At 40.2% G+C, this 26,917-nt stretch overlaps 1 protein-coding gene across 6 annotated transcripts in view; it reads right to left on the bottom strand.

Moving 5' to 3' along the window:
• Positions 1-4,094: 4,094 nt before the first annotated feature.
• Positions 4,095-26,917, bottom strand: part of GALNT9 (polypeptide N-acetylgalactosaminyltransferase 9) — a 359,393-nt gene continuing 336,570 nt past the window's right edge. For all 6 annotated transcript variants that reach the window (XM_079322930.1, XM_079322933.1, XM_079322932.1 and 3 more), the window contains 5 exons: positions 22,102-22,287; positions 18,048-18,185; positions 16,032-16,127; positions 9,641-9,808; positions 4,095-8,934 (listed from right to left, as the gene is read on the bottom strand). In XM_079322930.1, coding sequence (XP_079179056.1) covers positions 8,788-8,934; positions 9,641-9,808; positions 16,032-16,127; positions 18,048-18,185; positions 22,102-22,287 — 735 coding nt within the window. In that variant the 3' untranslated portion in view covers positions 4,095-8,787. The remainder of the gene's footprint in view (positions 8,935-9,640; positions 9,809-16,031; positions 16,128-18,047; positions 18,186-22,101; positions 22,288-26,917) is intronic.

The raw sequence follows: 26,917 nt of genomic DNA, 5'->3' as shown, positions 1-26,917 counted from the left end.
TGTGAGACATGATGCAGTGTGCATTTGCCTCAGACTAAATTTATCACCCATGCATTCATCAATGCATTTCAAAGGAAAAGAAAGAAAGACAACCTAGACTTGTTTTGACTTGTGCTCAGGCAAAGAACTTAAACATTTATTTCAAAAACCACTGGAACTCTAAGGTCTTGAATAGGTTTAATAGTTACACAGAGGCATAAAGAGGGAGAAAAGCCTTGTGTCACCCTGGCAAAAAGAGTCTCTGATTCAGGCTTAAGAAAGATGATTTGGCTCCAGGATCAAAACATCAAGCAGGCCCCTAAGAGATGAAAAGTGTCATGATTTTTTTTCCCAATAAGGCTGAACACAGCACAAATCCCTCACAGCCCCTCAGGAGCCCAGTGAAGCTTTGAATTAGTTTCTTTCCAGAAAAAGAAGGCACAATGCAACCAATCCTGGGCCTCAGTACAATGAAAGCATGAGACTCTGAGGAAAAAACACATGCTAGGATGTATTCTGAGTATTTTTAAACAAAAATTCCAACAGGGTTGTCATTCAAAATATACCTTTCCAAAGAAAAAGAACAAACATTTTAAAAAATACCTGTGCCACTTGAATGAACCTACATTCTGCTCTCAATAGTGTCTCACAATTACTTATACCATCTAAAAAGAGAAAAAGTGGAGCAAAAGTTTTTTAGGTTGAGATTCACAAAAATATTTAACTACTTCATGGTGGTGGACCTCAGGTGATCTGCTTGACTTGCATTTGCACCCTTGGTGCAGATAATCTCATAACTCTCCCTTTGCTCTGCAAGACCAGAAAATCCAGGATCTGCCTGGCCTTGACCTCCCCTGCAGGGTGAGAGTGGCCAGGTCAGCATCTCACCCAGAATCCTCCTGAGTAGCCCCAACATCTTGCTAATTGCCTTTTTAATATAAAACAACCAGTTTTGCAATGAAAATAGCAGTTTCTGCAGTTTAAACACATCATTTTGGTGCTTAATTCCCTCCTTTTTGATGAAAGTGGCACCAGCTTCTCCTCAGAATGCCAGTGCTTGAAGTACGTGGAGAATTTCAAAATGTCTTGGCAAATGTTTCACTACTAACACACAAAAGCATTGACCTGTGGGTTTTGGAGCTCTGTCAACAGATTATGCAGATTTCACTGTAATAAACTACAAAAGCAGAAAAATCTTTCCTGACTCCTGATTAAAATCCCTTTGGAAAACTGGAGGATATGGTTAAGTAGTAAAAGTGGGATGATTACAAGAAGAATGAAGTCCAGAAAAACCTTGCACTAAATTTACATGGGTTTTGCTTGCTGGTTCTTAGGATTACAGTTAGTTTTAAACGTTGAAATAAACTCTTGGAGTAATTCACCTTTTGTTAGGGGTAGAAATGAGCCCAGATGCAGACTCCCATTTGACAACATGACAATGGTACCAGTTTATTCTTCTTTGCAGACCACCCACCCTGACTGACTCCAGCAACCTCCTGCTGCAGGGTCCAACTGCAGACTCTCACTGCTGGCTAATTCCTGCTGGGCTGTGACTGCAAATGTTGATTTGCAGACCCTGAACACAGGTTTTCACCTAGCTCACCTCTGACTGCAGGCTCTAACTCCATCAGGCCAGGCTGACCTCACAGCAGGTCATGTACAGCAGCAACCCTTCCTTGTTTTGTTCTTCTTTGTCTCTCTGGATTGTTCCTTCTTCTTCACACTCCTCTACCTCCTCCAGGCCCTCTTCCTCCAAGATCCTCCCAGCCAGCCAACCCATCCTTTTTATCACAATTATTAGTCACAATGCAACCCATTAAAGGCAAGGCTATTCATTTTCTTTGGTAATAAGTACAGATGGGACTTATCAGGGGCAAGGCTGCCTGTAATCTCTCCTTCAACACCCACCTTTCACAAATTCTAGAATAAAGAAAGGGTGTTTAATTTGTTTGTTTTGCTTTTAGCTCAACATTACAGGAAAATACCCCTGTCCTTGTTGCCTTGCTTTAAATTCCAGATAATGAGTCAGGATGCAAAGGAAAGGCTAACTAATAAAGGTGCTCAACTACATTACAGTAACGACAGCCAAAACAAACCAAAACAAAACCAAGCCATTATAGGCAAAAAAATCATTACCACTGCCACTCAGTGCTCAGTTACAGGCACATATTAGTGATTCACAGTCAATTCATGAAGATTTATTGAACAAAAGTGTGGCTACATCCACAGAATATATTCTTCACAGTGAAAAATCTGATGCTAAGGAGACCTTCTGCAGTACAAATGTTGTCAGATGCAGAACTGCTGACAAAATATTTATACAAACCTAATTTTGCCGGATATTATTCACAAAACATTCATTCTAGCAAGCATATGGTACCTTCAAAGGTGATGTTTCTCCTTCCAAGAAATGCTGGCTTGATTACAATAGGAAGTTGGGTCTACAGAATGCCTTGGCTGGAAACAAAGCACTGTTTCCACACAGAGTCCTCAGCGTGGAGTTACAAAGAAATGGGAAAGAAGGCAAAGACTCATCCTGGGGATGGAACCAAGCTTGCCAAGGCTGTGTCAGGCCATTCCTTCTGAGGCTGGTGGTATTGTCACCCCCCTGAGGACTGCAGCCAGCCCTACCTCCTCTGGGAAAACCAAGGAATCCATGGCTGCTCTTCCCCTTCGGCACTGATTTGCAGAAATTGGGAAGGAAAAAGCTTGTGCACTCAGCTGTCACCCAGCTGAGCCAGAGGGGTGTAAGAGAGCCAGGAAGGTGGCACATGTCCCATCCTGGTCACTCAGCTGTGGCCCTTGGTGCCCATGGCCTCCTCCCAGCAGGAGCAGCAGGGCAAAGAGTGAAAGAAGGACTGGGATCCTTTCTCAGATGCTCTGTTCTCCTTGATGACAAATTGCAAACTTTGTCATACACACTGGAGAAACAGCCTGGCTGAGATCCAAAATCAATGTTAAAGCCAGCAATGTATGTTTTTATCCCACTGAGCAGCTCAGGAACCTGATGGGTTTCACCTTGCTATCACCCTGCACATGAGATGACATAGAGCATCTGCTTGTGCAGTTACAGAGTTGTTCATTGGTGACACAAAAAAAAAGCATGACAGTCAGTTCAGAAATATATTTTAAAACAGGATGACAGAGGTCAAACTAAGAAGGGTGTTAAAAAAGAGTTGGCAGCAGTTATTCACAGCTTTTCACCATAAGGGAACTATGGGACATCCTATGGAATGAGAGGCTGTGGTGCTGACTTACAGCAATTGTCTCTTTATTACAGCAGGATGTTGTGACATCCAGAGCTCTGAGTGGATTGGATAAATACAGGCCCAGTGCCATTAAATCTAATGGTTGGGTTGGTGTTGCCTCTGGCCTGGGAAGGCCTTACCCTGAGAAATTCGGGGGAGATATATGGTGAAAGGATCATTCTATGTTTTCCCTGTATCCTATTTCATTCTTCTAAACATCAATTATTGACTGTTTGCAGTGGTGAGATGCTGGGATATGCAGATGACAGTAGTTGCAATGTTATCAATCCAGTTTTGGATGTGCACCCTCAGGGCCACGTCTCTTAAAAGTGTGGTGACTACCTTTCAGAACACAATATGTGCAATCTAAATTTTAAAATGCCCATATGCTTTGCTATTCTAATTTTCCTTTGTGTGAATCTTTGAATTTTAATATGCGTGCCCAAATGTACAATGATAAAACATGCAGCTCATGTCAGCAGTAAAATGCATAGTAATTTATTAACTTTTTCAGTGTGAATACAAATTGATTTGATGATGTGCCACATAATGAAAAAAATATTTGCAGTCACAACTTGCATTCTAGTGGCTTCATTTTTTAAAATTAAACATTACAAAGAGTTTGAAAACAGCACGACACTTGTTGATGGCCAATAGGAAACACTAATAATATGAAAAGTAATCAATGCTTCTACATATCTTTGAAGACACTTTTGATTCAGAAATTGTTTTTCAAAATCAGGTTGCCATATATTGTTTCACTGGGTATTTGTAAGAATTTTTGGCCAAACCCCATTGTTTTTATTTAGGACAACTACTGAACTCAATACCTTTTAATTGCATCTCATTAATGCTTTTGTAATGTAAGTCTCTGTATTTTATGAAGCCATTCTGAAATCCATTATTATGTACTAAAGAGGTCACTGTAGTTTGGGACTCTTTCCAAAAAGAATTTTTTTGGGTATTAAGTTTACTGTGGTGGAATCTGGATCTAGAAACAAGTGAAGACCTGATAATTCCTTGGTTTCTGTCCAGCCTGTTAGCTAGATCTTCTAATTTGCAATACTATCCTTTATCTGTGGTATGACCTCTACCATTGACTTTGATCAGCACTAAGAAGCAGGCAGCCAAAATAGCAGCAGGCAAAAATAGAACATCATTGTTAGAAACACCTTCAATCAAGTGAATTCTGGTAGTTGTTCTTCCTCCCAAAGCCTCTCATGCAGTAACAAAAGTATTTGTGCCCTAACTGAATAATAATATGCTAAACTCCCTCTGAACTACAGGTTCTATTGTAGTTCTCCTTATAGCCCAAAGCCCTGGATCCTGAAACAGGCCATAATGCACTTTTGTATGGCTGGTAATGAACCATTTCAAATGAACACTGGATACTGAAGGAATTACATGCTGTGTAATTGATCTAAAGAACAGATTAGGACTGCTGCTATTTCATTAAATCTTATTAGCTCTGACTTAAGTACTTAAAATTGCAGCTATCCTGTGTCAGATAGATTACAACCCTTGTCACATGGCAAGTGAGGTTTTCATCTACCAGATCACAGTTTTTATAAAGGAACAGGCTGATGAAAAGGAACATAAATGAAGGACCATGAAGGCTTCATCTCCAGACACATTGAGCTCCAAATGATTCCTTCAACTGAGAGAAATACTTTAATATTATCAAAATGCATATGAAGATCTGTTCTTTGTTCCCATATTTTGGTCTTGGATCAATTCTGTGGAGCCTGAGTTTGGTTTTCAGCAGCCCTGTGGAGCAGCCCTGAAGAGTTCTGGTGGGTGAGCACAATGGAGATCTTATATGATTTCAGGGGAATCCAGTGGGTCCTTCCACAGCATCAATTTTTCTCCTGGTTCCTCCACTGGAGCTTGGCATGCCTCAGGGACCAGCAGCCCACTAAGGCTAGAGCACAGTTCTGGCCCAGGAACAAATAGATTCCACCAAAGCAAAGTTAAATTCAGCTTGGAAAATAGTTTGTAGCTCTCAGAAAAGAAAGAGCTTTTTATTACCTTAGGACTCAAGCTAATTTTTAGGGACCCTGACACTCTTATAAAAGTGTGTTTTTCCTGGCTGCCTTTGACAACAGTGTGCTAGATTTTCTTACAGTGTGCTGGTCTTTCTTGCCTTCTGTTCTTTTGTCCTATGACCTAGTATTTAGCTCCATAATCCCCTAAATCAAACAAAATAGCATAGAAAGCCTTTGATCTGAATTTTCTCCACAAGGCATATTACACTACATTGAATACTTTTCATGAGATCTAGAATGCTGCACTGTGGGAAACAAGACTGAAAATTTCAACACCATTAAGCAAGATCTCAGATTATAGCAAGGGGTGAAATAGTGACAAAAGAACCATAGACTTTGGTTAAAACAGATAATACTCAAGGCTTTTTTTTATTATTATTCCTTTGATGAGAGAATATTTAAGACCCTCTCACATGCAGAGTCACCATGTTAGTACCACAGCCAAAGCAGTGGTTCATACAGATAAAGAATAAAGTAAAATTAATCCAACAGATGTGTTTTGCAAATATAAGAAATTGTTCCAGCAAATCTTAAAAAATGACAATCACATAAAATACCAACTCCACCTTTTAAGAGTTATTTGATTTTTTTTTAATATTATTATGTAAATCTCAAAGCCATTTATCTACCACAAAAACCTGTTTTCCTTCTTAAACCCTAAGTCTGGTTCTTGCAAGCCTCCTGCAGCCTTGGCACCCAAACCTGCCAGGACTGACCACTCAGTGTGGCCACAGTCAAATGCTCTGCACTGAGGGGGAAAAATTCCAAGACAACCAATTCTCTTTCATCATGGTAGTGTCAGAGTGAAGGTTTGAAATCTCCCTTGAAATCTCTGCCAGTAAACACAGATCTATCTGATCCTCTCAGTTTCAAAGCTCCTCAACTGCCCATGCAAGAATCCTTTTAGGAGAGAAGATTCAAATCCTGGTGGTTCCTTTAAATATTCAGCTTTCCTTTTTCATTTACCCAGGGATTGAAAGGCTTGCTGTCCCACTGCTAACCAAGGATCAAGTGTAGATTGCTGATTCAAGGCAAGGAAAAATGGAAAAAGAAAGCACATGGCATATTTGCTTCTGTTCAGTACTGTACCTTTATACTCTAATAGGTACTTACTAGTCACACTGATAAATAATTAATTTCCACTTCCTGTCATGTTCACATAAAATAGTTATCACTTACTCGCTGGAAAGACTAAAAGTGAGTGTGAATGATCTGTTACTCCCTCAAAATCTCACCTGGCAAAACTATATTTTCCTTCTTTTGCCTTCTCACCTCCCTCAAGGAGTAAAACTCCATCAGAGCAAACACAAGGAGAATACAGCTTTCATACATTTTAAAAGGTGGAAATTGTATTTGAAGAGAAGATGAAAACTCACAGACTCACTCCTGTACAAACCCTTCAACATCTGCTGCATAGATGGTAAATATAATTTTAAATTGTCTGATAGCTTAACATAAGGAAATTAAATGCAGGGCAGCTGTTCCCAATCTATATTTAGCCTGAAGGTTCCTACCTGTTTTGGACCTGCAGGAAGACTTGAATACTGAGATTGTCCATGATTTTATACAGTATTGCTTGATTTATTAAAGATGCTATTCTCCCTGCAGGTCTTATTACACTGTTCAAAAGGCTGTGTAGAATTTACCAGCAACACAGAATTTAAAGCATTTTTATATCTAGACTCTCACCCAGAATTATCCTTTTGTATATGTTCATGTGTAACCCGGTCCATGAGACATGAATAAAGATCAGCAATTAGCCACAAGTAAACTCCAGGAGAATTGGCTTTGTATTGCATCTTGCACACTCTATTTCAAGAATAAAATTGGGGCAAAATATAGTGATATGCTTTCCAGATACCAACCAAAAGTTGACAAGAACTGATGGATTTTGCATGTTAAAAGTAAATATTTTATTACATATAATGCCCTTGAAAAATTAACTTTGTTTCCATTCCATTTTGCTCAGCATGCCTTGGAATAGGAATGGCAAAAGTTATTCAAGGAACAGATCACCAAGATTCATGGTACCAGTGACTGCAATTACCTATTTTCCTGTCCCTGTAAAACAAAACAAAATTTAAAAAAATTAACTATAAAATATTAAACTGTGAAATTAACAGATACCACCAGTGTCTCCCCTTCAGTATGACTGCTATCATCTGTACAGATGGACCCACATCCAAAATCTGCTGATGAGTGGTCATCAATTTTGGCAACCTTTTGGATAAGACATTGTCACTGCTCTGTCCATATGCACTGATCCTGCATGAACCACCAGACACATTATTAAATTCAGGTTCACAAAGATGCTGCCAGTGGGTCAGCTACAGTAAAATATTTATATTTCAGAGAAACAGTATTTATATATGCTCCCTACCTCTTGCTCTAATTTGCCTTCTTATCACTAGGCTTGTGTTTGTTTTTCAAATGCTGAAAAGACTCTGTTGGTTTGTTCAGGAAATTTGTCTAGGCAGTGCTCACAAAGCATATTTGCTCACATTTGACATTTTCACAGGATGGGAAACAAAATGGAAGATCCAAGTTTTTAGGCTCCATGGATGGCACCTAAGCCAGTCAATTTATTTCAAGAATAAGGAGTATCCTTGTTCCAGGCAATTTCTGGAACAGCACAACAGTGACCTGCAGGACAGGGACCCACACACACTCAGGGCTTTGGGGCCAGCTGAGGCATCCTGAAATCCATCCATCCACCAGGATATTTACTGCCTCAGAAGAGCCAAATATCCAAGTGATAAATTGTGATGCCTCTACAGCCAACAAATGTAAAATGTGGCAATATCACAGAGCATGTGGCTATTTTACCTATTTAACATTTACCTGTGTCTAACTAGAAGAGGTCTCTAAAATGCTGCTTTCCAGCAGCCTGAAGGTTGAGAACCACCTGTAAACATTTGCAGAACAGTCTCTTTCCAGAAACAGAGACTCCTAATCAACCTTGAAATGTATCATATATTATAATATATTTCCAGTGTTATTTACAGATCTTCTTGTTTAGTACAATGAACCAGACATGCTGAAAAGGTAGGATTTTTCCAGTCCTCTTTTATACGAAGTACAATAAAAAAGGCACATAATTATTCACCATAGGAGTTGTGCACCAGTCCAAAACTTAAAGCTAAAAAGCCACCCATCAGAGAACTCTCTTTATGAGGCAGTATTGGGATGTCTCCTTTGAACTCAGCATAGAAAGATCTGTCAATTCCTCTAGGAGAGCTTAAGGAATCCACTTTCCTGCTGTGTTCTGGTCTTCACAAGATTTCCAAAATCAACAGAAAACTCTTGTTAAGCTTCCCACGTCATCTGCTGGAGCGAGGAAGAGTCAAACAGGGCATGTGTGTGTCTGATTTCCTTTTTCTTCTTTCTTTCCTTGGAATGCCCAGCTATGGAGGAGCCAAGACCTGTTCAAACTAATTTGCTTTAGGACAGATGCCTCATGAGATATGGCACACTGAGCAGTGGGCAGCAGCAGGAGAGGCAGCTCAGCCCCACAGTCAGTGCCGGCCGTGTTTGATCCAGTTTCTGATCATCCATTTCTGCCCCGAGCACCTCTGCACAACTAATCTCAGCCCAAAATTTGCATCCTTTGACATTTCCACTTCTAGGCAGCGGCCAGTGTCTCTGCTGATGATTGGACCATTCTGGGGAAAAAAAAAAAAAAAGTAACAAAAAACGGGAAAATAAAAGGGATTAGAGGAAGGAACACATACAGTGTTATATTGTAAATCCTTTAAAAACATTATAAAAAGCATTTCTGTATATATCAAGTGCTAAATGCCTCAGAAAGTGCTAGAAATTCCCAGGGAAAGCTAGCTAATACATAAAAAGTACCAAAACTATTCCTTGTTAATTTTACATTTAGGAATTGCTGGGAAAATCCCCCCAAATCACTAGAAAATCTCTAAAAAGCACCAGTGAATCCCTACAGAGCCCAAGAAATAGGAAATCCCAGAGACTGTAATAATGCTTTTGAAAGTTCAAAAATGATTTGAAGATTCTAGATCTTAAAAAAATGCCTATAAAGCTGCTAGAAAAAGTCTAGAAAAGTTCTAGATGCAAAAACCCCTGGACAGTAAACAGTTACAAGCATGTTCTTGACAATCAGGATAGAAATTGAGAATATTCCGAGACATGGTAATAATAGAAAGCATACCTGAAATTTTCTAGTAATAATGAAAGAATATCCCTGGGTAGCACATGATTTGTGGAAAACATTACTATTTTTAAGATGCACTGGGGGGAATTCCTAGTATATCCCTCCAAAGACCTCCTTGTTTTTCTTTAATACTCCCTTAGAGCGTCACTCCCATTTATCTCTTCAAGGCTTCCCGAGCTCTTCTTTCTCACCTGTGTGAAATCCCAGAACCTCTGTGCTGGCCTCAGGACATCTTCACACTTCTTGAGGGTGGGTGTCCTGCCCTTGCCATCGTCCACCAGGCATTTGGAGTCAGGCAGGAAGGCAGTGGAGCCCAGGGGCCCCAGCTGCAGGACGCCTTCCGAGCTGTAGCGGACGAGCTGGGCGAGAAGGAGAGTTCAGAGCTTGGTGCTGGCTGGCACTCTGCTCAAGGGCACATCTTGGGAATGCTGGTCAAACCTAGAACGTGACATTCCCTTCTCCCACACCTCTGCTCCCCACTGACTATTTCACTGCAAAAAGGGCAATCAAGGAAGCGGAGTAATCAATATGTAAATCGTGCCCGCTCGGCAGGGGTTGATTTAACAAGGACACAATGTCAATTTTTGTGGTGCAGTTTGTTCTTGAGAGCTCTGTTAGAGGCTATTGATAGCAGCAAGTCTAATTAGTTTTTGTAAATAAACATTACTGAAAAAATTCAACCATGCAACCAGTATCCAAAAATATGAGAGGGTAAAAAAAAAAAAACATGAGGGAAATGGCAGCAAATTTGCTAACATATGCTTCAGGCTTACATAATAAGAATGACACTCTGGTATTTCAGTTTTGTGTAAAAGCACATTAAAGCAAAAATGCACGATGCTAATTTGGCAGCAGGCCAATACATCAAATCAGACTTATCTACTTCTCACTTCTGTGCTTAAACCCAGAGTCATTAAACCAGCACAATATTGTGCCCTTCTTACTCTGAAAGTGCAACACCCAGATGCCAAAAGACTGCAGAGTGGAGCCAGCCACGTGGCTGGTGTGCTGTGAGTCTGGATGCTGCAGGGTGAGGATCTGAGCCACCAAAGAAATGCAATTACCACCCAGGAAATTCACTGCCTGTCTGCTCCTATTGCTATTGCTATATGGCTGAAATTACTTAACAAGAATGGGAAGGAAGGTCAGAAGGGCCTGGCATTTATTGGATGCCACTGACCAGTGTGTGAGATATCATTAAGAGTCAATCAAAAAAACTCAAATTAAAGTCTGACTTTCTACTGCCATCCTTATTAACCTCAGAAGAGTCATGCTGTGAATAATCATTTCTTGCTGGTGGTAAAAAGAGCATGGTCTACTTGCTCCCAGACCAGATGCTCTTTGACATAGTATGTGTTCATCTTCCCACCTGCCACTGCTGTTCAAAGCAGCCATGTGGAGCACAGAGGTAGAAGAGAGCCCACATCAGAGAGAGCAGAGAGATAACCACACAAGGATGCTCTGGGTGTGAACAGTGCCTTTGTCATGGCACAGTCTGTACACACTAAATCAAGACACTTTGGGGTTTTTTTCCACTCTCAGGTTAGGAGTGACATATGTAAAATAAGCTCAAGCAAGCAAAATAATGCAAAACACAAAGGGACTGCCAGGTCAGAGAAATTAACTTTGTTTTTTCACATAAAAAGGAGATGGGAAAAAATACAAATCAAATACAACATTTTCTCTTTTGCTTTTTTTTTTTTAAATAGAACCTGACTGTATATTTCACCCTTCTATTTAATAGGTTTTCAGCAGAGTTCAAATGAACTGCAGGTATGGCTGAAACACTGATCAGAAAATGTATTCATCTTGCAGTCTTTATTATCTCTCTGTAGTCCCAAAATACCACCCCACAGGCTTGTTGGCTTTGCCTTATGTAAATAATCAGAAGCACTGTTTATAAAGTGCTGTCTGCTCTGTAGGGTAGGATCAATTTTCCTTTTTGAGACGAGCAGCATTTAGACCATTATGAAAATGGTCTAAAACATTCTTTGCCATCAGAATCTCAGTAGCCAGAGCTACATGTGCTCTGCATCACAGTGGTCATGCACTTTGCTATAGAGCAGCCTGTCAAAGCAGAAAGAACCAGTCCTGCTTAGGCTTTAGAAGTGGAAGACACATTATTTTAAACTATCTGAAGTATTGAAAGTGGCAGTTTGTGTTACAGCTCAACAGGGTCAGGGATGGCTCAGTGCAGGAAACTCTTATCTGTACAATCTTGAGACAAATGGAACAACATGGGCTTAATTTCCTGAATCTGCACTTTCTGTCAGGTTTTTATGGCTGTTCCAACAGTCATGAAAACTTAGGCTTATTCCAGAATACAATAGTATTCTAAAAAAATCCACTCACAAAGAATTATCTCAGTTCAGACCATATTACATAGGAAAGCTGTAGAGCTTCCTTCTACAAAATCAGAAAAAAGGGTTCAATAAACTACAATATTATTAATAAAATCTGCCTCCAAAGAATTCCTGTCTTAACTTCCTAGAGACAAAATAGAGTGTGAAAATAAAATAAGCATTAAAATAAGTTGATTATTACTGCAGGCTAGAAAGCAAGAATGGGGATACAGCCAATTAAAACTATACCTCCTGTGTCCAAACTTGATCTTCAGTGTCACTAACAAATCCACAAAGAAATAATCCCTGAATTTGTGTTAGGACTGTGGGCATAATTCCTCATGTCAAATCCATTGCCAGTGCCAACCAGCCAAAATCAAATGACAAAGTCCCCTTTATTAAGAAATACTAAATTTTATTAATTAAAAAAATCTGTGCAGGTTTTGATGGGCTGAGATCCTTAGATACCCACACACTCCAAATTGGAAACTGCAGAACAGAAGCACACTTTGATACATCACATGGGGATGGACCTTCACTCAGATTTACTCTTTTATCTGGGAAGAGCTGAAGGATTCAAATGACACTGAAGCCAAGTGCTCTATTAAATACTTGAGATCTAATCCTGATGCCATCTGCTATACTGATATAAGATAGTTTTCTCTTCAACATTCAGAAATCTGAGCAGAATGTAAAAGATGTCAAAGGTTGTTTCTAAAAGCCAACACACCTGGATCAAAAATAGTCAGTGCTGCTGCCTATGGAATATGATCCTCCAGGAATATTAATGTGGTAAGAAAACAGCAGCTTTAAAATTGAGGATTTGACTTCAAAAAACATCCATTACTGCTAATTTCTAGTCAAGTGAAAAAAGCACCAAATGATTAGAGGTAATTGTTTGCAGGAAACAGTTGGTAGGAGGGGCCTGGTGGCTTTCCACATTAAATTTATCTTGTTCTCCAGGCAAAAGGAAATCTTTAATGGTTCCTCAGTCCTGCAGTGAAGGCAAGCTGTCAGCTGACACAGGGACTGAAACAGCAGTGATGCAGGAATCCCAAACACCCTACATCTCCAGAAAACCTCAAAGCAAACAGGTCACAAGTTATCAAAATTCCAGGTTTGTGCCAGAATCCCACCTGCCACTTCCTGCAAGGGGAGAAACCACCTGTTCATCCACCCTGCTGCCCTGCACACAAATCTAGGCACAGCTCTACCCAGCAAAACGTTAAATATCTGCCCTCTAGCAGGAGTTTGAACTGGGCCTTTCATCTCCTCCCATTTGCTGTGTTTGTGTAGCTGGGAGTCCAAGCTCTCCCTTCTGGTTGCTCTCAATGCAGGGGGAGTTCTCTCTCTCCCAGCTGCAGTGCCTCCCCTCTCTCTGCTCTGAAAGGAAAGGGAGGAGGGTGGAGGAGGAGGATGTTCACTGTGGCCTTTCTATCCCAAAATGCCATTTCATTAAGTTCTCCTCTCTTTCACATACCATATAATCAGCTCCACATCACGGCATTGAAGAGAGGCTCCGAGACAATGAATATTTCCTCTGTAATATTCTGTAATATTCTGGGGTTCTGTATAGCTCAAAACCTGCATGTTCTGTAACCATTCTATGAAGATTCCAGAAGAATGCATTCCAATTTTGGGGGTGTTGTATCCATCCTCACAACCCTACTTTTTATTATTTAAAAAAAATTCATTTTACAACAAAAGTGTATAGACCCACTGGGCTTTGCAGCTGATTGTACAACAGAGGGCACACACACAGGTAAAGCAGCTCAAGACTCCAAATATATTCCTTTATTTACAAATCTGCTGTAGCCCTGGACTGTTTCTCCCAGCAGTATTTTCAAACATTTTTTTTTCCTGAAAGCCATTAGACTCAAACTTCAGATCCAATGAACACATATAAAAGGGACACTACTTTTCTGTAAAATAGGTTTTGAAATCGACTCAGATTGATGCAAAACCCTGTCTGGCTATTCTTAGCTGTTAGCTTACAATGACTTAGCTCAAGTCAGACTCATTAAACTAAATTGATGTAAACTCAGGTTAAATGCATTCCAGAGCATCCATAAAAGAGTTTGTCCCTGGTTAAATAAAGAAATTGAAAAGCTGATGTCATTACAAAGATGTGATTTATCATGGTGAAAACTGATCTTGAAAATGTACATAGGGAAAGGCATTTTGTTTATGGAGCAGTCACAGTGGAGTGGTTTTATTTTGCCACTGTAAGGCAGGACAGCAACTAAACAGAAGGGAAAGACATGGAGAAAAGAACATTTTATCACAGATGAACAGTAATCTTTTTCCTAACTCAGCTTTGTTTAAGCACCTGCCTGACTTGGGTGGGTTTCAGTGGAGCCATGTGTACACTAAAATCACTGGTAATCAGCTTGTCAGAATTGAAGGGTATGAAAACAAACAAGGCTGTAGCTGAACAGGGAGAGGCTTTCACATTGGTAGGACATATAAACACCAGTGATAACTCAACTGGGGAAAGTGAGTTCTGTATTTATATTAATTTATATTCAATAGGCATGTACAAATAACCCAAATCTCAGCTCAGTAGGGGTATTTTTTTGTCCTATGCTTGAGATGAAAAATGTCAGAAATGGAAAGCTAAATGCAGCAGACAACTATGCTCACCCAGGCTGATTAGAAGAGGGGCTTTAAAAATGTTTATTTAATATATTAAAACGCTTGCTGTCAACACCTTTCATGCTATGTGCTTGAATATCCTTGATTACGGTTTGTGCAGCTGTGGTTCTCACACTGAATTAATTTTGTAAATTGTGGTGAGATGATAGAAGTTTTCCAGCTGTGTAATCATTAATTAACTTGGCTGCATTTGAGTGGCTCCAACTCATGCTTGTCTGTGAAATACTCAACTTAGATAACACATCACCTCTGTCTTCACTTGGTGCTTCTTGCAGAATGAAAACTCTTTTCCTGTTTTTAGTTGGTTTGTTTGCTAGTTTTAAAGGGAAAGGGAAGAAATTCACTACAGCTCATGCCCTCATCTATTTCCTTCCTCAAGTCAAAGCCTGATTGTGAAACAGGAATCAGGGAGGCAAACAAGTAGGTTAAGGACTTAAACTGCAAAATAAATTACAGTCAGAACCATTTATTTCATTACTCCTCTAAGTGCTAGCACACTGATGGAGATTAGATGTTGCTAAGGGGCTTTTTGGAAGGACTTAAATTTGCAACTTTCTGTTCAGATTAGAATGGAGCAAGAGACTGAACTCTCTCTGAGCGCCCTGACATCGCTAACGAGAGTCTTCTTGAGAAGCTAATTTACATCTAATTAAGAAATGCTATTTTGTTACCTCATTCAAAGGCTGCTCCTTCCACTTCCACTAGGAGAGTGTCAGTCAAATACTCCATAATGATCCTGCCAAGGTGGACATTGTGCCAGCAGGAATTACTGTCTGTCTCACTTTGCCTCCGTGCTGATGCACAGACCAGGACTCCCAATCAATATATGACTGAAACTTGGATAATTGTTAAGCCTGATAAGGTCAGAGTTTATTTACACATGAGAATGTTCATTAACACAGTTTTGATTCAGATGCTACTTCAAAAGAAACAAGAATTACATTTCAGAAGAAGCTCAAATCCTGGATTTAAATAATATCCAACTTGTATAAGTAAAATCACTATGAGCACAGAAGGAAGAAATGTCATTTAAACATCTCCAGACATCTATAAGAAAATAATAATATGCACAGGGACAGAGCAAAAAATTTTTTTTTCTATTTCAGAAAAGCCATAACTTATATGATATTCTTAATTCCCTTTGAAGTTGATGTTAATATGTGCTTAACTTTTTGCCTACTCAGAGAATCAAGTCAGCAGCTTGATAAATAATTTCTGCCCAGGAGCCTGTTGGACCAAGGAACAGTTAAATCAAAGAGGAACCATGAATAAGTCATGTCATAACAAGAACTGCTCGCTCACACAGACTACCTAAATTAATTAATCTTCAGTGGACCCCTTTTATTTAAACAAACTAATGTGATTCTTCAGTTTTCCTAACTGGGAACTTCAAAGTATGGATTCACATGCTGGACAGCCTTGGAAAAGGCACCTGACAAGACTGGAGAAAATCCAGACATTTGCCTTTACAGCTCAGGAATTATAGTGCCAAACTCAACCCAAACACACCAATTAACTCTTTGTTTCTTGGGAATATTCTCTCAGTCCAAGGTTTGTGGCTAATGATGGGATTTCCCCCATTTACCTGGGAGGACATTCCATGGCATGGATAAAGGATGGCTTTGTCATCCTCTTCAGCCCCCTGGTCCAGGCAGTAGCCACTGGCTTTGCTGTTCCTCACCTATAACCAGATCAGAATAAACAGTTCAGTCAGAAATTAGTCCCTGTTTTAGTCCAGTACAGCTAAACCAGCTCTGCTGCAGCTGCTGAAACAAGTACTATGAAAATCTGCTCTCAGAGACACATGCTCCTCCTTCAGCTATGACAGGGTGCCAGCAGTGAATCTGCTCCAGGATTATTTGGACAACCTGCTGTCTTTACACACCTTGGGTCAGAGTTACATTTTTGGCAATTACTCAAGGATCAGAACTTCCTAAAATTCATCCTGAAAAACCCAGGCCAAGTTTTGGTCCAAATTGCCATTGTGCAAATATAAGTTTTGACCCTATATATTGAGAATCTGGCTTTACAAACAGGATAGGAACTATCCAGGATTGGTGTTGGATGTGACATGCTTTTGTGTCTTGCTATTGCTGATATAAAACCAAAAAAGCATGTAAAAATTTTGTTTGAACGGAAAATAGAGTACATTATTGCGTACAGAAGTGACATAAAGCACATTTTATGAAAGGGCACAGGTTCAGAGATCCAAGGAAATAAAAAATTCCTGTGCCTCCCCAGACAAGGAGAATTTACAAGCCTATAAAATCTGGGATGGAGCTTTTGTGAAAACTCTTTCAGCCTTTCTCTTGAGGCTGGAAGCATTACACACATATTTTGAACATAGAAAAACTTTAGAGATGTCGTAAACAAGAAGTTATTTACACAGACACCTCAAAAGACTCAACAGGTCAGTTATGGTTTAGATTGTGAAGTACCTGTCTGGCCACCCTATAATTTAGAAACAGTTGCTGCATAAGGTGTTAGAAAAAAATCAGTATATAATCCTTCATATTATGATGTACAAGCATAACAGGGAATCTGACTGGATAAGGGGCTCACCAACAACCAAATTTCAGGAGGTTTATTTTATGGCTTGGGTGCTATAAAGGCTAAAGAAGCAGCTTTATGAGATGGCTTTAAAAAAAGGGGAATTGAGTTGCTAGGAAATATATTTTTACTACTGTTTCAATCTGTTTCACATCTACCCAATACATTTCTTTTCCTTGAAACTCACAAAATCCAGACATCTTTTTTTCTCCAGGAGAATAATCAGAAGAGAAAATACTTAACAACAAGCTCAATGTCATAAAGTAAGACTGAAAGAGACCTAGGTTGGTTTACACCAGGTAAGTACCTTGTGTGTCTCTATTTTATTAAAAATGTTAAAGAATTTGATATTTGCATCACCGAACTTCCTGTTTGATTCAAGAACCTTCTCTGTGACAGCTCAAGAGGAACAAACTTTGTTTTAGAGCCCAGATTGCTCAGGGTCTGGTATAATTGACACAACATTGGCACTTCTGCCAATGTTCTTCACTGTTAACGACCTTCTCAGAGCTGACAGATACCAACAGCTCCTCTTGAATTTACTGAGTGTCTTTTCTCTGTTCCTGATGGGGATAGTTACATTGGGATGCAAAGTGATATTATGGAATAAAACTTGCACTTTGTATCAATGTCTCAATTGCCTGACTTATTTTTGTATTAAGTCAATCAAACAGAAGAAGAAGTCTCCATTTGGTTGTCTTGTGGGAAAATATATTGCCTTCAAATTTAATTGCAGCTGATGTAGACAATTATTTTGGCTCTGTTGACCACTGACGTTTTCTTTACGATTTCCGTGGCATCTTATTTGGGAAAATGATTGCCTCAAACGTTTGTGTCATTATTTTCAAATGAGACCCAAGGAGGTTGCATGTCACTGTCAGCAAGGATGACTCCACCTGCTGCCCTCCAAGGGGCTTCTCAAATCCCCCCTCCTCAGAGCTGACTGAAAGGAGGGGAGGGCATTTTTGGTGGCAGTGCTGATGTGTACATGCTGACAGCCAGCTCTGAAGGGAGAGGGCTGCTCGAGTGTGTTCCCAAAGACATACTGTACCTCTCCATAAGTGACTGTGTTATTGTAAACCCTCATCTCAGGGTACACGTTCTCCAAGTACCACTTAAAGCTCCGGCACTGCAGCCGCTGTCGCAGAGCGATCCTTTCAGAAACGTCTCCAAAGTCAACTCCAGGGTTCTGCAGAGCAGAAAGCAAATGAAGAAATCTCACTGCACTGGCTTTCTGGTTGCTGTCTTTACTGAAATCAAATTGGAGCTCATTTTGGTTACCAAGCTGTATTTCCCTCTTTTCCATCTTTTGTTGTAAGAGCAGCTCATCACAGAGCAGCTGTTGAGCGCAGACAGTAATTATTAATGAAAGTGGAAAAAGGAGCATGAAGAACAAGCAAAACCCCCAAATAAATCAAAATAATAAGAATACAATAAGAATGTTGTTACTTATAGCAGCTCTAAGTGTTTGCAGTCAATCTTGAAGCCTTTCAGATTCTTTTAGAATTAAGGCAGTAATTCTGATCTAAAATATTGCAGCTTAGTCGTACTTTACTCCAGTAAGAGATTTGAATATTCAGTAATGTAAATGATGTCAGAACAGATCTGCTAAAACTTCAAAGCAAAGCTACTCAAAAAGTCATTAAGCTCCACTAAGCATTCATATAGACCAGCATTCAGTTTTTACTAGAACTGGAGCTCATTTGCAGACTAGAGCCATAGAATTCAGCTAAACTCAAAACCTTTATAATTCTACTTTGGAATTTAATTCACGTTTAAATACAAAACCCATGAAAGACACAGGCTGGAAGATTCAAGTTAATATGAACTAAGTCAGCCATTTAAAACTGGTTGGTCCTGAGATAAAGTCTGTTGATTTAAAGTGTTATAAATCATCACAGTTCAACATTAAGACAGTAAGAGTTACCTCATCCAAAAACCTTGTCCGACACTATATTAATCAAATGGACTGAAACTGGGGAGTTTTGCATGAGGTCTCTCTGAAGTGCCTTGTGCTTTTCCTCCAGAAGAATATCTGTATATTTTGCAGATTGTTTCTAATGCAGGGTTACAAGACAGCAGCAAATCTTAGCTCAGGGTTTATTAAGATCCCCAACAGATGCCTGGTTTTCAGGAGAGAATACAAGTGCAATACTGAACAGGTTTTCCTATTTGCCACACAAAGAGTTTGCAGTGCTCACTGCTGCTTGCTGATGCACGTTCTGTCAGGAGCCCTCAGCACAGCATCCATTCAAATGAATGTTAATTTACGTAGTACTTGAGGCTGCGTGGAAGGAGAGCAATCCTCTGAGGCACTCAGTGCAATAAATCATTCAATGTAAGATTCCTTTATCACTAAAATTGCTGAGGAATAAATCATAAGTAGGGACATGCCAAGTATTTGGTTAACTGAAATAAAGCTGTGCTGACCTGCTGCTGAAGGTTATAGGAATATGATCTTGCAGGTGTGCCAAGACTATCTGCTGATTTAGATGTACATTATGCACACATTCTCAATAACCTAAATAATCTCAAAATAACTTTGAGTTGTGAAAAAGATGGTGGGAGTTATAGAAGAGTTAACTTGGATCAGTTTTGTGGTATGGGACAATACATGTGTTTTACCTGCCTCTTTTCTGCCCTGTTTAAAATGAGGCCCCTTTTTGCAGTGCTGTTCCTACAGAGAACAAGAGGAGCAAATTGAGCAGCTATGAAAAAGCTGTGCCCACCCCCTGTGCCAGGTGCAGTCACCATGGGCAGGTTACAGTGTGATGGCACAAGAATGAGGTGTTCACAGGATTTATTTTATAGACATATTCTTTTTAACCAGCTATTAAGGTTTCTAATTCCCCTGCAGAAGGTTTTTGTGATGGCTTATGCCAGTACAGTATTTCTGTCATCTGTACTGAATACTACAGTGAATACTGTTCTCAACACTAACATCAGCTTCCTTTTCCTGAGAGCTAATAGGCTTATTTTTATGATGCACATTTTACCAATCAATCAATTTATTTTATGGAAAGAAAATTTTAATGTTCAGTACTTCTGCTGATTTTATGTCTTTCATTGTAGATGTGCCTGGGTTTTTTTAGAAGCTCTGCTGTATAGCTCAGTGCAGAAAACTGCATCAATAAGTAATCTCAGAGAGATTAAAGGAAATCATGTTTTGGCGTAAATGCTTATTTAAATATCATCTTTTCTCAGAATTCATTTGCACATGTCATCAAGCAAGCAAATTTACAGAGGTTAGTTTTTCATCTCCTAATTGAAAACTGACCATTTTAGCAAGTGTATTTTACGTGTGCAGACAGGGCCAAAATGCCCATAAATCTTTAATGGACACTGCTCTGTCTTCCTCCTACTGTCACAGAAATCCTGTGTGGAAAAAGGGATGCAGTATTGCCTTTTGTTAAGGCAAAATGATTCTCTGCAATTGCATTTTGAGCCAAAAGAAGTCACTAAAAACACATTTTGGAGGCCTTGCACAGAGTGTCCAATATTGAGCAGCAGTGAGTGAATTTAGACCTGTGTGAATCTGACATATTCAGAGATCCCATGGACAAGGAGGAAACATTGCTCCTCTAGGTATCTGTATTTTAAACACTGTAAGAGGGAAGAACAAAAATGGGGTGTCACTTAATAACTAGGTACCAAATTATGATTAGATGTTTAGGACAGACTAATTCTAATGAAGTCTTTGACAAGACTCCCATGACTTTGATGAACTTAGGTCATAACTGAATCTTCTCAAAGATGTTGCTGGGTTTGCATATTTTCTGGTTCTTATAGGAACATTCCTGTTCCAATTTGCTTCAGCTTGGGGCAAACCCCTGCTGTAAGGGTTAACTAAACCATCCTTACCCACAGATCAGTGTATGTGAGGGGGTTACCCCTCAGCTGCTGTCCCTTTGCCCCTTCATGTGAATAATCTGGATGCAAACACAGCCAAGGAACACAGCAACAGCCAGTTTCCACTTGGCTGGGATATAACATAAAACTCTTCTCTGCAAGAATTATGCTCAGTGCAGATGTAGAATGTGATATACTCACAGAACAAAGTGATAAACTGAACCTACAGTTTATCTAATATTTATTTTACACGGATTCCTAGAGGCCCCCACACGCCATCTACAATTCATATGTGCAGAGAGAAGCAGAATGTGCCCACACTGCACCTCTCAGCCTGTGGACAATAAAGCTATTTAATGTGTGATTCTTTTATTGCACTTTTTTTATGCTGGTGAGGCCTACTGAGTCTCACAATGAATGATGATATTTATTTATGGACATTTCTGTTGTCCCCACTGTTGTAGCATATGAACAACTCAGAGTTTAACAGCGCCCCAAATTAACAACTTCTGGGGGAGCACATAAACCTGAGACATTTTGCTCTGCTTAAATTATAAATCTGTGTCACTGCATATAACAGTCTGGACTGAGTGCACAACTAAACTTAGACTGAGGAATCAAGTTCACATGGTAGAATTCTCTGTACTGAGCATGCACCAAAACACTTTCCCTAAGCTTAGCCTGCTTTGCACAGCTGTAATAACACCCTTCACTCCAAGAGCAAGTTAGGAACAGCTGCCTGTTGTCTCTGATCCTTTCTAGCCCAGCTATTATGGCTGGAGGCTTCAATGAACTTGGGATTTCATGCAGAAAAAAAAATCTGACCAGATTACTCAAGAGCTAAAAAACTTTAATACTAGAAAATAACAACCAGCAAACTGAATAGTTTGTACTGAACAAACTAGGAAAGATGGTACAGGGAGGCTAGTTCCATCCACAAGGGCAAAAGGACAAAACCAGGGCAAAGTTAGGGCGAGGCAGGGGTGTTTATAAACTTGGAAGGAGGGAGGGAGCAATTAGGGTAGGGTTTAGGGAGGAGTCCAATAAGGAAGGATAATTAGATATATTAAAATTATTGCAGCAAAAAGCAACCAATAATAACAAGAGAAGCAGAGACCTTTCTGGCAACAATCAACATACCAGAACCGGAGGATTCCGGTGGCGGTTTTTTTTCACTCACCACTACCGCAAAGATTTTTCCCACAACCTATATTCAGCTAACCCCAACAGCTACCCAGAGTGTGAGCTGTACTCACTGCCATGGGGATGTTCCAGGCCATGTAAACGTGGGACTTGAAGTCGTCCATCCAGACCTCGGCGGCGCGCAGGGCGTTGCGCTTGGCGTAGTAGTCGATGTCGTTGTTGTAGGGCTTCTTGGTGCGCTCGATGTGCGCCACGCGGGAGCAGGGCAGCACCTCCATGCTGCCCCCGCACTGCCACACCTGGGGGCACACAGAACACACACCTGGCTTCTGCTTGCCCTTCACGGCACAACAGGGCTTCTGTGCTGGTGATGTGTGTGCAGTTTGGTAGGTGGAGGTGGTGGTTAGTGGATGGTTCTAAAGGGTGGCCCGAAAGGATCTGCCTAACACTGTAGCTGAGTCTGGGGGGGATGCAGGTATACACATTTAGAAGCCATAAAGAAACAGCTCCTTCACCATAATCTTACTGGGTTTGGGACCATCAGGCAGAGAATAAATTTTGAAATTTTTTTTTAAAACTTCTGCCATGGGTGTTATTTTGAACTAGTGTTACTGAAACTTCAGCAAAAACCAGCTGTGTCATCTGGCTGTGTTTGACACATGAATGGGCTACTAGAAAGGGCTCTAAGGTCACCCCAGAACCTTCTCTTCTCCAGACTAAACATCTCAGACTGTCTCCACAGGAGACCTCTCATCATGTTATTTTTCTATCCCTAAGCTGATGAAGAAGGCTAAAAGGGGCTGAGACTGTATCACCCAGCCTGCCCAGACACCATGGAACCCACACGGTGCAATTTTCTCCCTGCTGATTATTTACTGTCTGAACTCCCTGGCAGGGGACAACGAGGACTTGTCTCTTTTCATCAGCAAGATCTGGAGTGATGCAGAGTGAGGGGGGGTTATGGATTCAGTTCCCACAGGTCTGCACCTAATAGTAGAGTCTAGCTGAAGTAAATGAAAGATATTAAAATATAAACAATAATTCAGGACTTTCCAAGGTTGCCTTTTACTGAGAATAAAAGCATATTTCCATATAAGATGCATTCCAGAGCTGTTCTGGAGCAGTTCTCCACCTAACCTGCCTTCTCAAGGACAAAGATAAAGTGCTTGGGAAGCAGCAAATAAAATCTCCTCTGCTCTGTCTTCTCTTTTTTAAATACTATGTTAGGTAATATTTACTTGCTGCTTTCCAAACAGTTCTGTAGTAAATCACTGGCCACTGAAATTTACATTTGATAAATGGAATACACTGAAAAACACACTGCTCATAAATTTGGACTGACATGTGTTCAGGGTTTCCAATGCAAAGAGAAAGTACTAACAAAACAACAACAACAACAACAACAAAAGAATTAATTGTTTTTCACAATCAGAAGGAGAAATGAGCAGTACACTTTAGTATACAACTGCTATTTGCCCAACCCAGCCTGGAAGTCAGCTATTTAATGCACAGCACATTTTTCTTTCTATTGATATGCCTAATGACCTTGTAACTCTTATTTATGTATTTTGATACCAAGGGCAAGTACATTATCAGAGTGACAGATTTATTTCCTTTGAATGCCAGTGCTCACACAAACCTGAAAAGGAAAAGGTACTAAACTGCAACATTAAAGAAAACAGTTTAGCTCATCTGTAAATTCAACACAAACAGTTATTTATCAGTGATAAATTCTCCACAGATGAAATCCACAGGGAACACAGACTTTGGAGGAAACAGAATAAAAAAGGCAGCAGCAGCCTCAGGCCAGATAAGTCTCACTTGTCTGATGCTGGTGCTCAGCTCTCAGTATGGGTCTGCCTGTGCTGTGACTGCCCCATCCCTAATCCCTTGGACTGCTTTCCAGTCCCTTCTTCCCTTTCCCCTCAACCCAGTTTTGCTCTTTAAAGAGGCAACATCTGCTGAAGATGAGGAAAGAAGGAAGGAAACAGTCAGGAAATACTCAAGGAATTTTTTCTTCCTTAGAAGATGCTGAAATTTACCCCAGATAACTTTATTTTATTTTTATTTTTATTTTTATTTTTATTTTTATTTTTCTGGGAACATGTAACTTTTAACAACAGCAGGGGATGTTTCTCTGGATAAGAATGGTATTTCCAGTCCCAAAGAGAACTGGATGTAGAGCACAGGGAGCAGGGAGTCAGAGAGTTGTGTATCACCAGGTGAACATCATGGTGCCACTATTTCTCCACATCCCAGACAAATGTCACAGCTGCTCAGCTGTGCTCATTTCTTTCCAGGTCAGACATGGTCTCTTGTTTTATTTGAGGAAGATCAGGTGCTGTACAGTGGAGCACACACATGACCCAGTAGCATCACACCCTTCATGGCTAAGTAGGGGAAGATCTTGTCCCCTTCCAGCCCAATAATTACTTAAACTTACACTAAATAGAAGAGTTTCTGCAGTATAATCAAATATGTGCGTCCAAAACTGGGCAAGATCCCAGCAGCTGAGAGCATCATGTGAGATTTGGATGAATACTTGAGATTTGTGCCTGGAGGAGGAGGATGGGATGTTCATCAGCACACAGAGGTGAAAGGTACATGTGATGCAGAAAACCACTGCCTGTCGGCTTCCAACAAAGGGTGAAAGAATGAGAAAACTTCTACTGTATGAGTCAGGTAAGAGAGAGGTGAGTCAGTGGCTGATCCTGGAACTGGTTGTTTTCCCTCCTCTTTTCATTCTCAAAACTGCACTTAATGACCCATTTTAACAGTAGCAGACAACACATTTCTTTCCATATCAAATTATGAAATTATGCCAGGAAAATAATTACATGCCTCTGTAAAGCATTTATCAAGCAGGATCCTTAAAGCACCTTACTGGGGGAAACTATTTCTAACTGTGAATATAAAATGATGCCCAAGGCCCTCCAAAATGACACATTTCAGGCAATCAGAGAAAACTGCCTTCCGTATCTACAGCTTATCTCCTGGGATAGCAACACATTTCCAGCCCAAGTTATTCCTCTCATATGGAGCTGCCAACAGTAAATGTAGTTCATTTACTGAGCTGGTGGAAGTTTTGCAGTCCCTGAGCTGCTCCCCACAAGGGTGCACATTGCTGAAAATCCCACTCTGCCTTCTTTTCCGCCATGGAGAGACAAATCCTTTACAGCAATTTTTTTGTTTTGTTTTTGTTCGTTTTTTGGCTTCACACTCATGAAACCTGTACTGGGGGGCTTCATGGAAGGCCAGGAGCAGCAGCAAAGCAAAGTGTGTTCTCCTTGACTTGGTGCAGCTGAGCAGCCCAGGGACTCAGCTTTGCCTCTGTGAGCATCACACTGTGCAACATTTTAAGACATGATCAAGTAATTCCAAGAGACACTCAATTTATTTGCTAATTGTAGCTAATTTCTAATTCCAGCACTGCTCTTTAGGCTGCTATAAACAAAATTGATAGCAATTTAAATGTTACCATAGCCGTGTTACCTTAGCATTTTTACTGCTAATTATCTCAATCAACTTTTCTATAAACAGACATATTAAGTATTGAGAAGAACAAGTACCCCCATCAGGAGTAAATTACAAATGGAGTGATAATGTTTGTGGCTTGCACTATAATGATTTCCTGACACTAATTATCAGCTATTCCTGTACACCTGAGGTGTGTCTGTCCTACAGGAAAATATTTATGCAGCAGCCAGCTGGACATCACATTTTATGCAGAAAAATCTGAGATGTGGCCATATCTTGTCTACCATGGCCTCAACTGTGCATTAGCAAGGTTCTCTGAAGGCAGGTTGGATACATTAATTAGAAAGGCTAATAAAATGCCAAGCTTTAATTCTTGCCAAACAAGAATAAATTTTCCAAGGAAATGCATTTTCCCACCAGTACTTTCTGCTGAAGATCGGAACAATCTTTATCAAGATTTAAAAAAATTAAAAGTTAAAAAGAGTTAAACGAGCCTGGCCACCACTAAGTAGGAAGGAGAGCTGGCCAGAGTGCTGAGCTAATCCATTCCTAAATCTTGGCAATAATACACAGAGAGAATATTGCTGATGTGGTCTCCTGCTCTGCAGGTGAGACCTGTTTCCAACAGCATCATGTCCTGCAGAGCAAGTGTCAGAGCTCAGAAATATCCTGGGATTTAATATTTGCCATTTTTAGCATTTTAAATATTATTCCTGGGATTTAATATTTGCCATTGGCAAGAGAGTGGCTGCAGCTCCCAAGAGTCTCCAGCTGATTATAGGGAGGGCTCTTCCCTCTCCATTGTGCTTTGTTAATTGAATATCATATTATTGTGTACACTGATGTGACTGCACAGGGTTATTTAATTTGGTCCAGATGATCTCACTAAAAGAAAAATCAATAGGTAAAAATAAAACTGACATCAGTATGAAGGAGAAGCTGGGGAGACAGTTTGAACTTTGAAAACTCAGACTGGAAGTAAAAATTGTGAGCCTGAAGAGCTTTGTACCTTGCTGTGAATTCTGCAGTTTAAACACCCTGGTGCTCAGCAAGAGAGAAAAAGAAGTCTCAGATTCTCTGCTACAACTCTTTTTCCATCAAATAGACCTTTGATTTAGAGCAGCTGGAAAGATGAGGTATCCCAGAATGGGTAATAGTAGAAAGAACACTTCAGTGTGTGGGGGATTTGCTCCCCTTTGCCAACACTTTTGTACCCCCTCCATGGACACACCAATTCCACCCATTCCTCTCAACACCACAAGTTTACAGATGCCAAACATGTTGGTCTCCACCCTCTTTTAAAACCTGATTTTTCAGGAGAGCTGGGGTTAGTCCAGCTTTTCTAATTATATAGAACATTGAGCAATTAATGAAATTTTCAGTACCCTGAGGCTTTGAGCCCATTTTTTGGTTATAGCCAGCAGAGGATGTCACCTGGCACTCGTGCCATGG

Source organism: Erithacus rubecula (genome assembly GCF_903797595.1).
Source record: "Erithacus rubecula genome assembly, chromosome: 19".
In the NCBI taxonomy this organism is placed as follows: Eukaryota; Metazoa; Chordata; class Aves; order Passeriformes; family Muscicapidae; genus Erithacus; species Erithacus rubecula.
The sequence above is the reverse complement of the archived record's forward strand: the minus strand, read 5'-3'. Positions and strand labels throughout refer to the sequence as shown.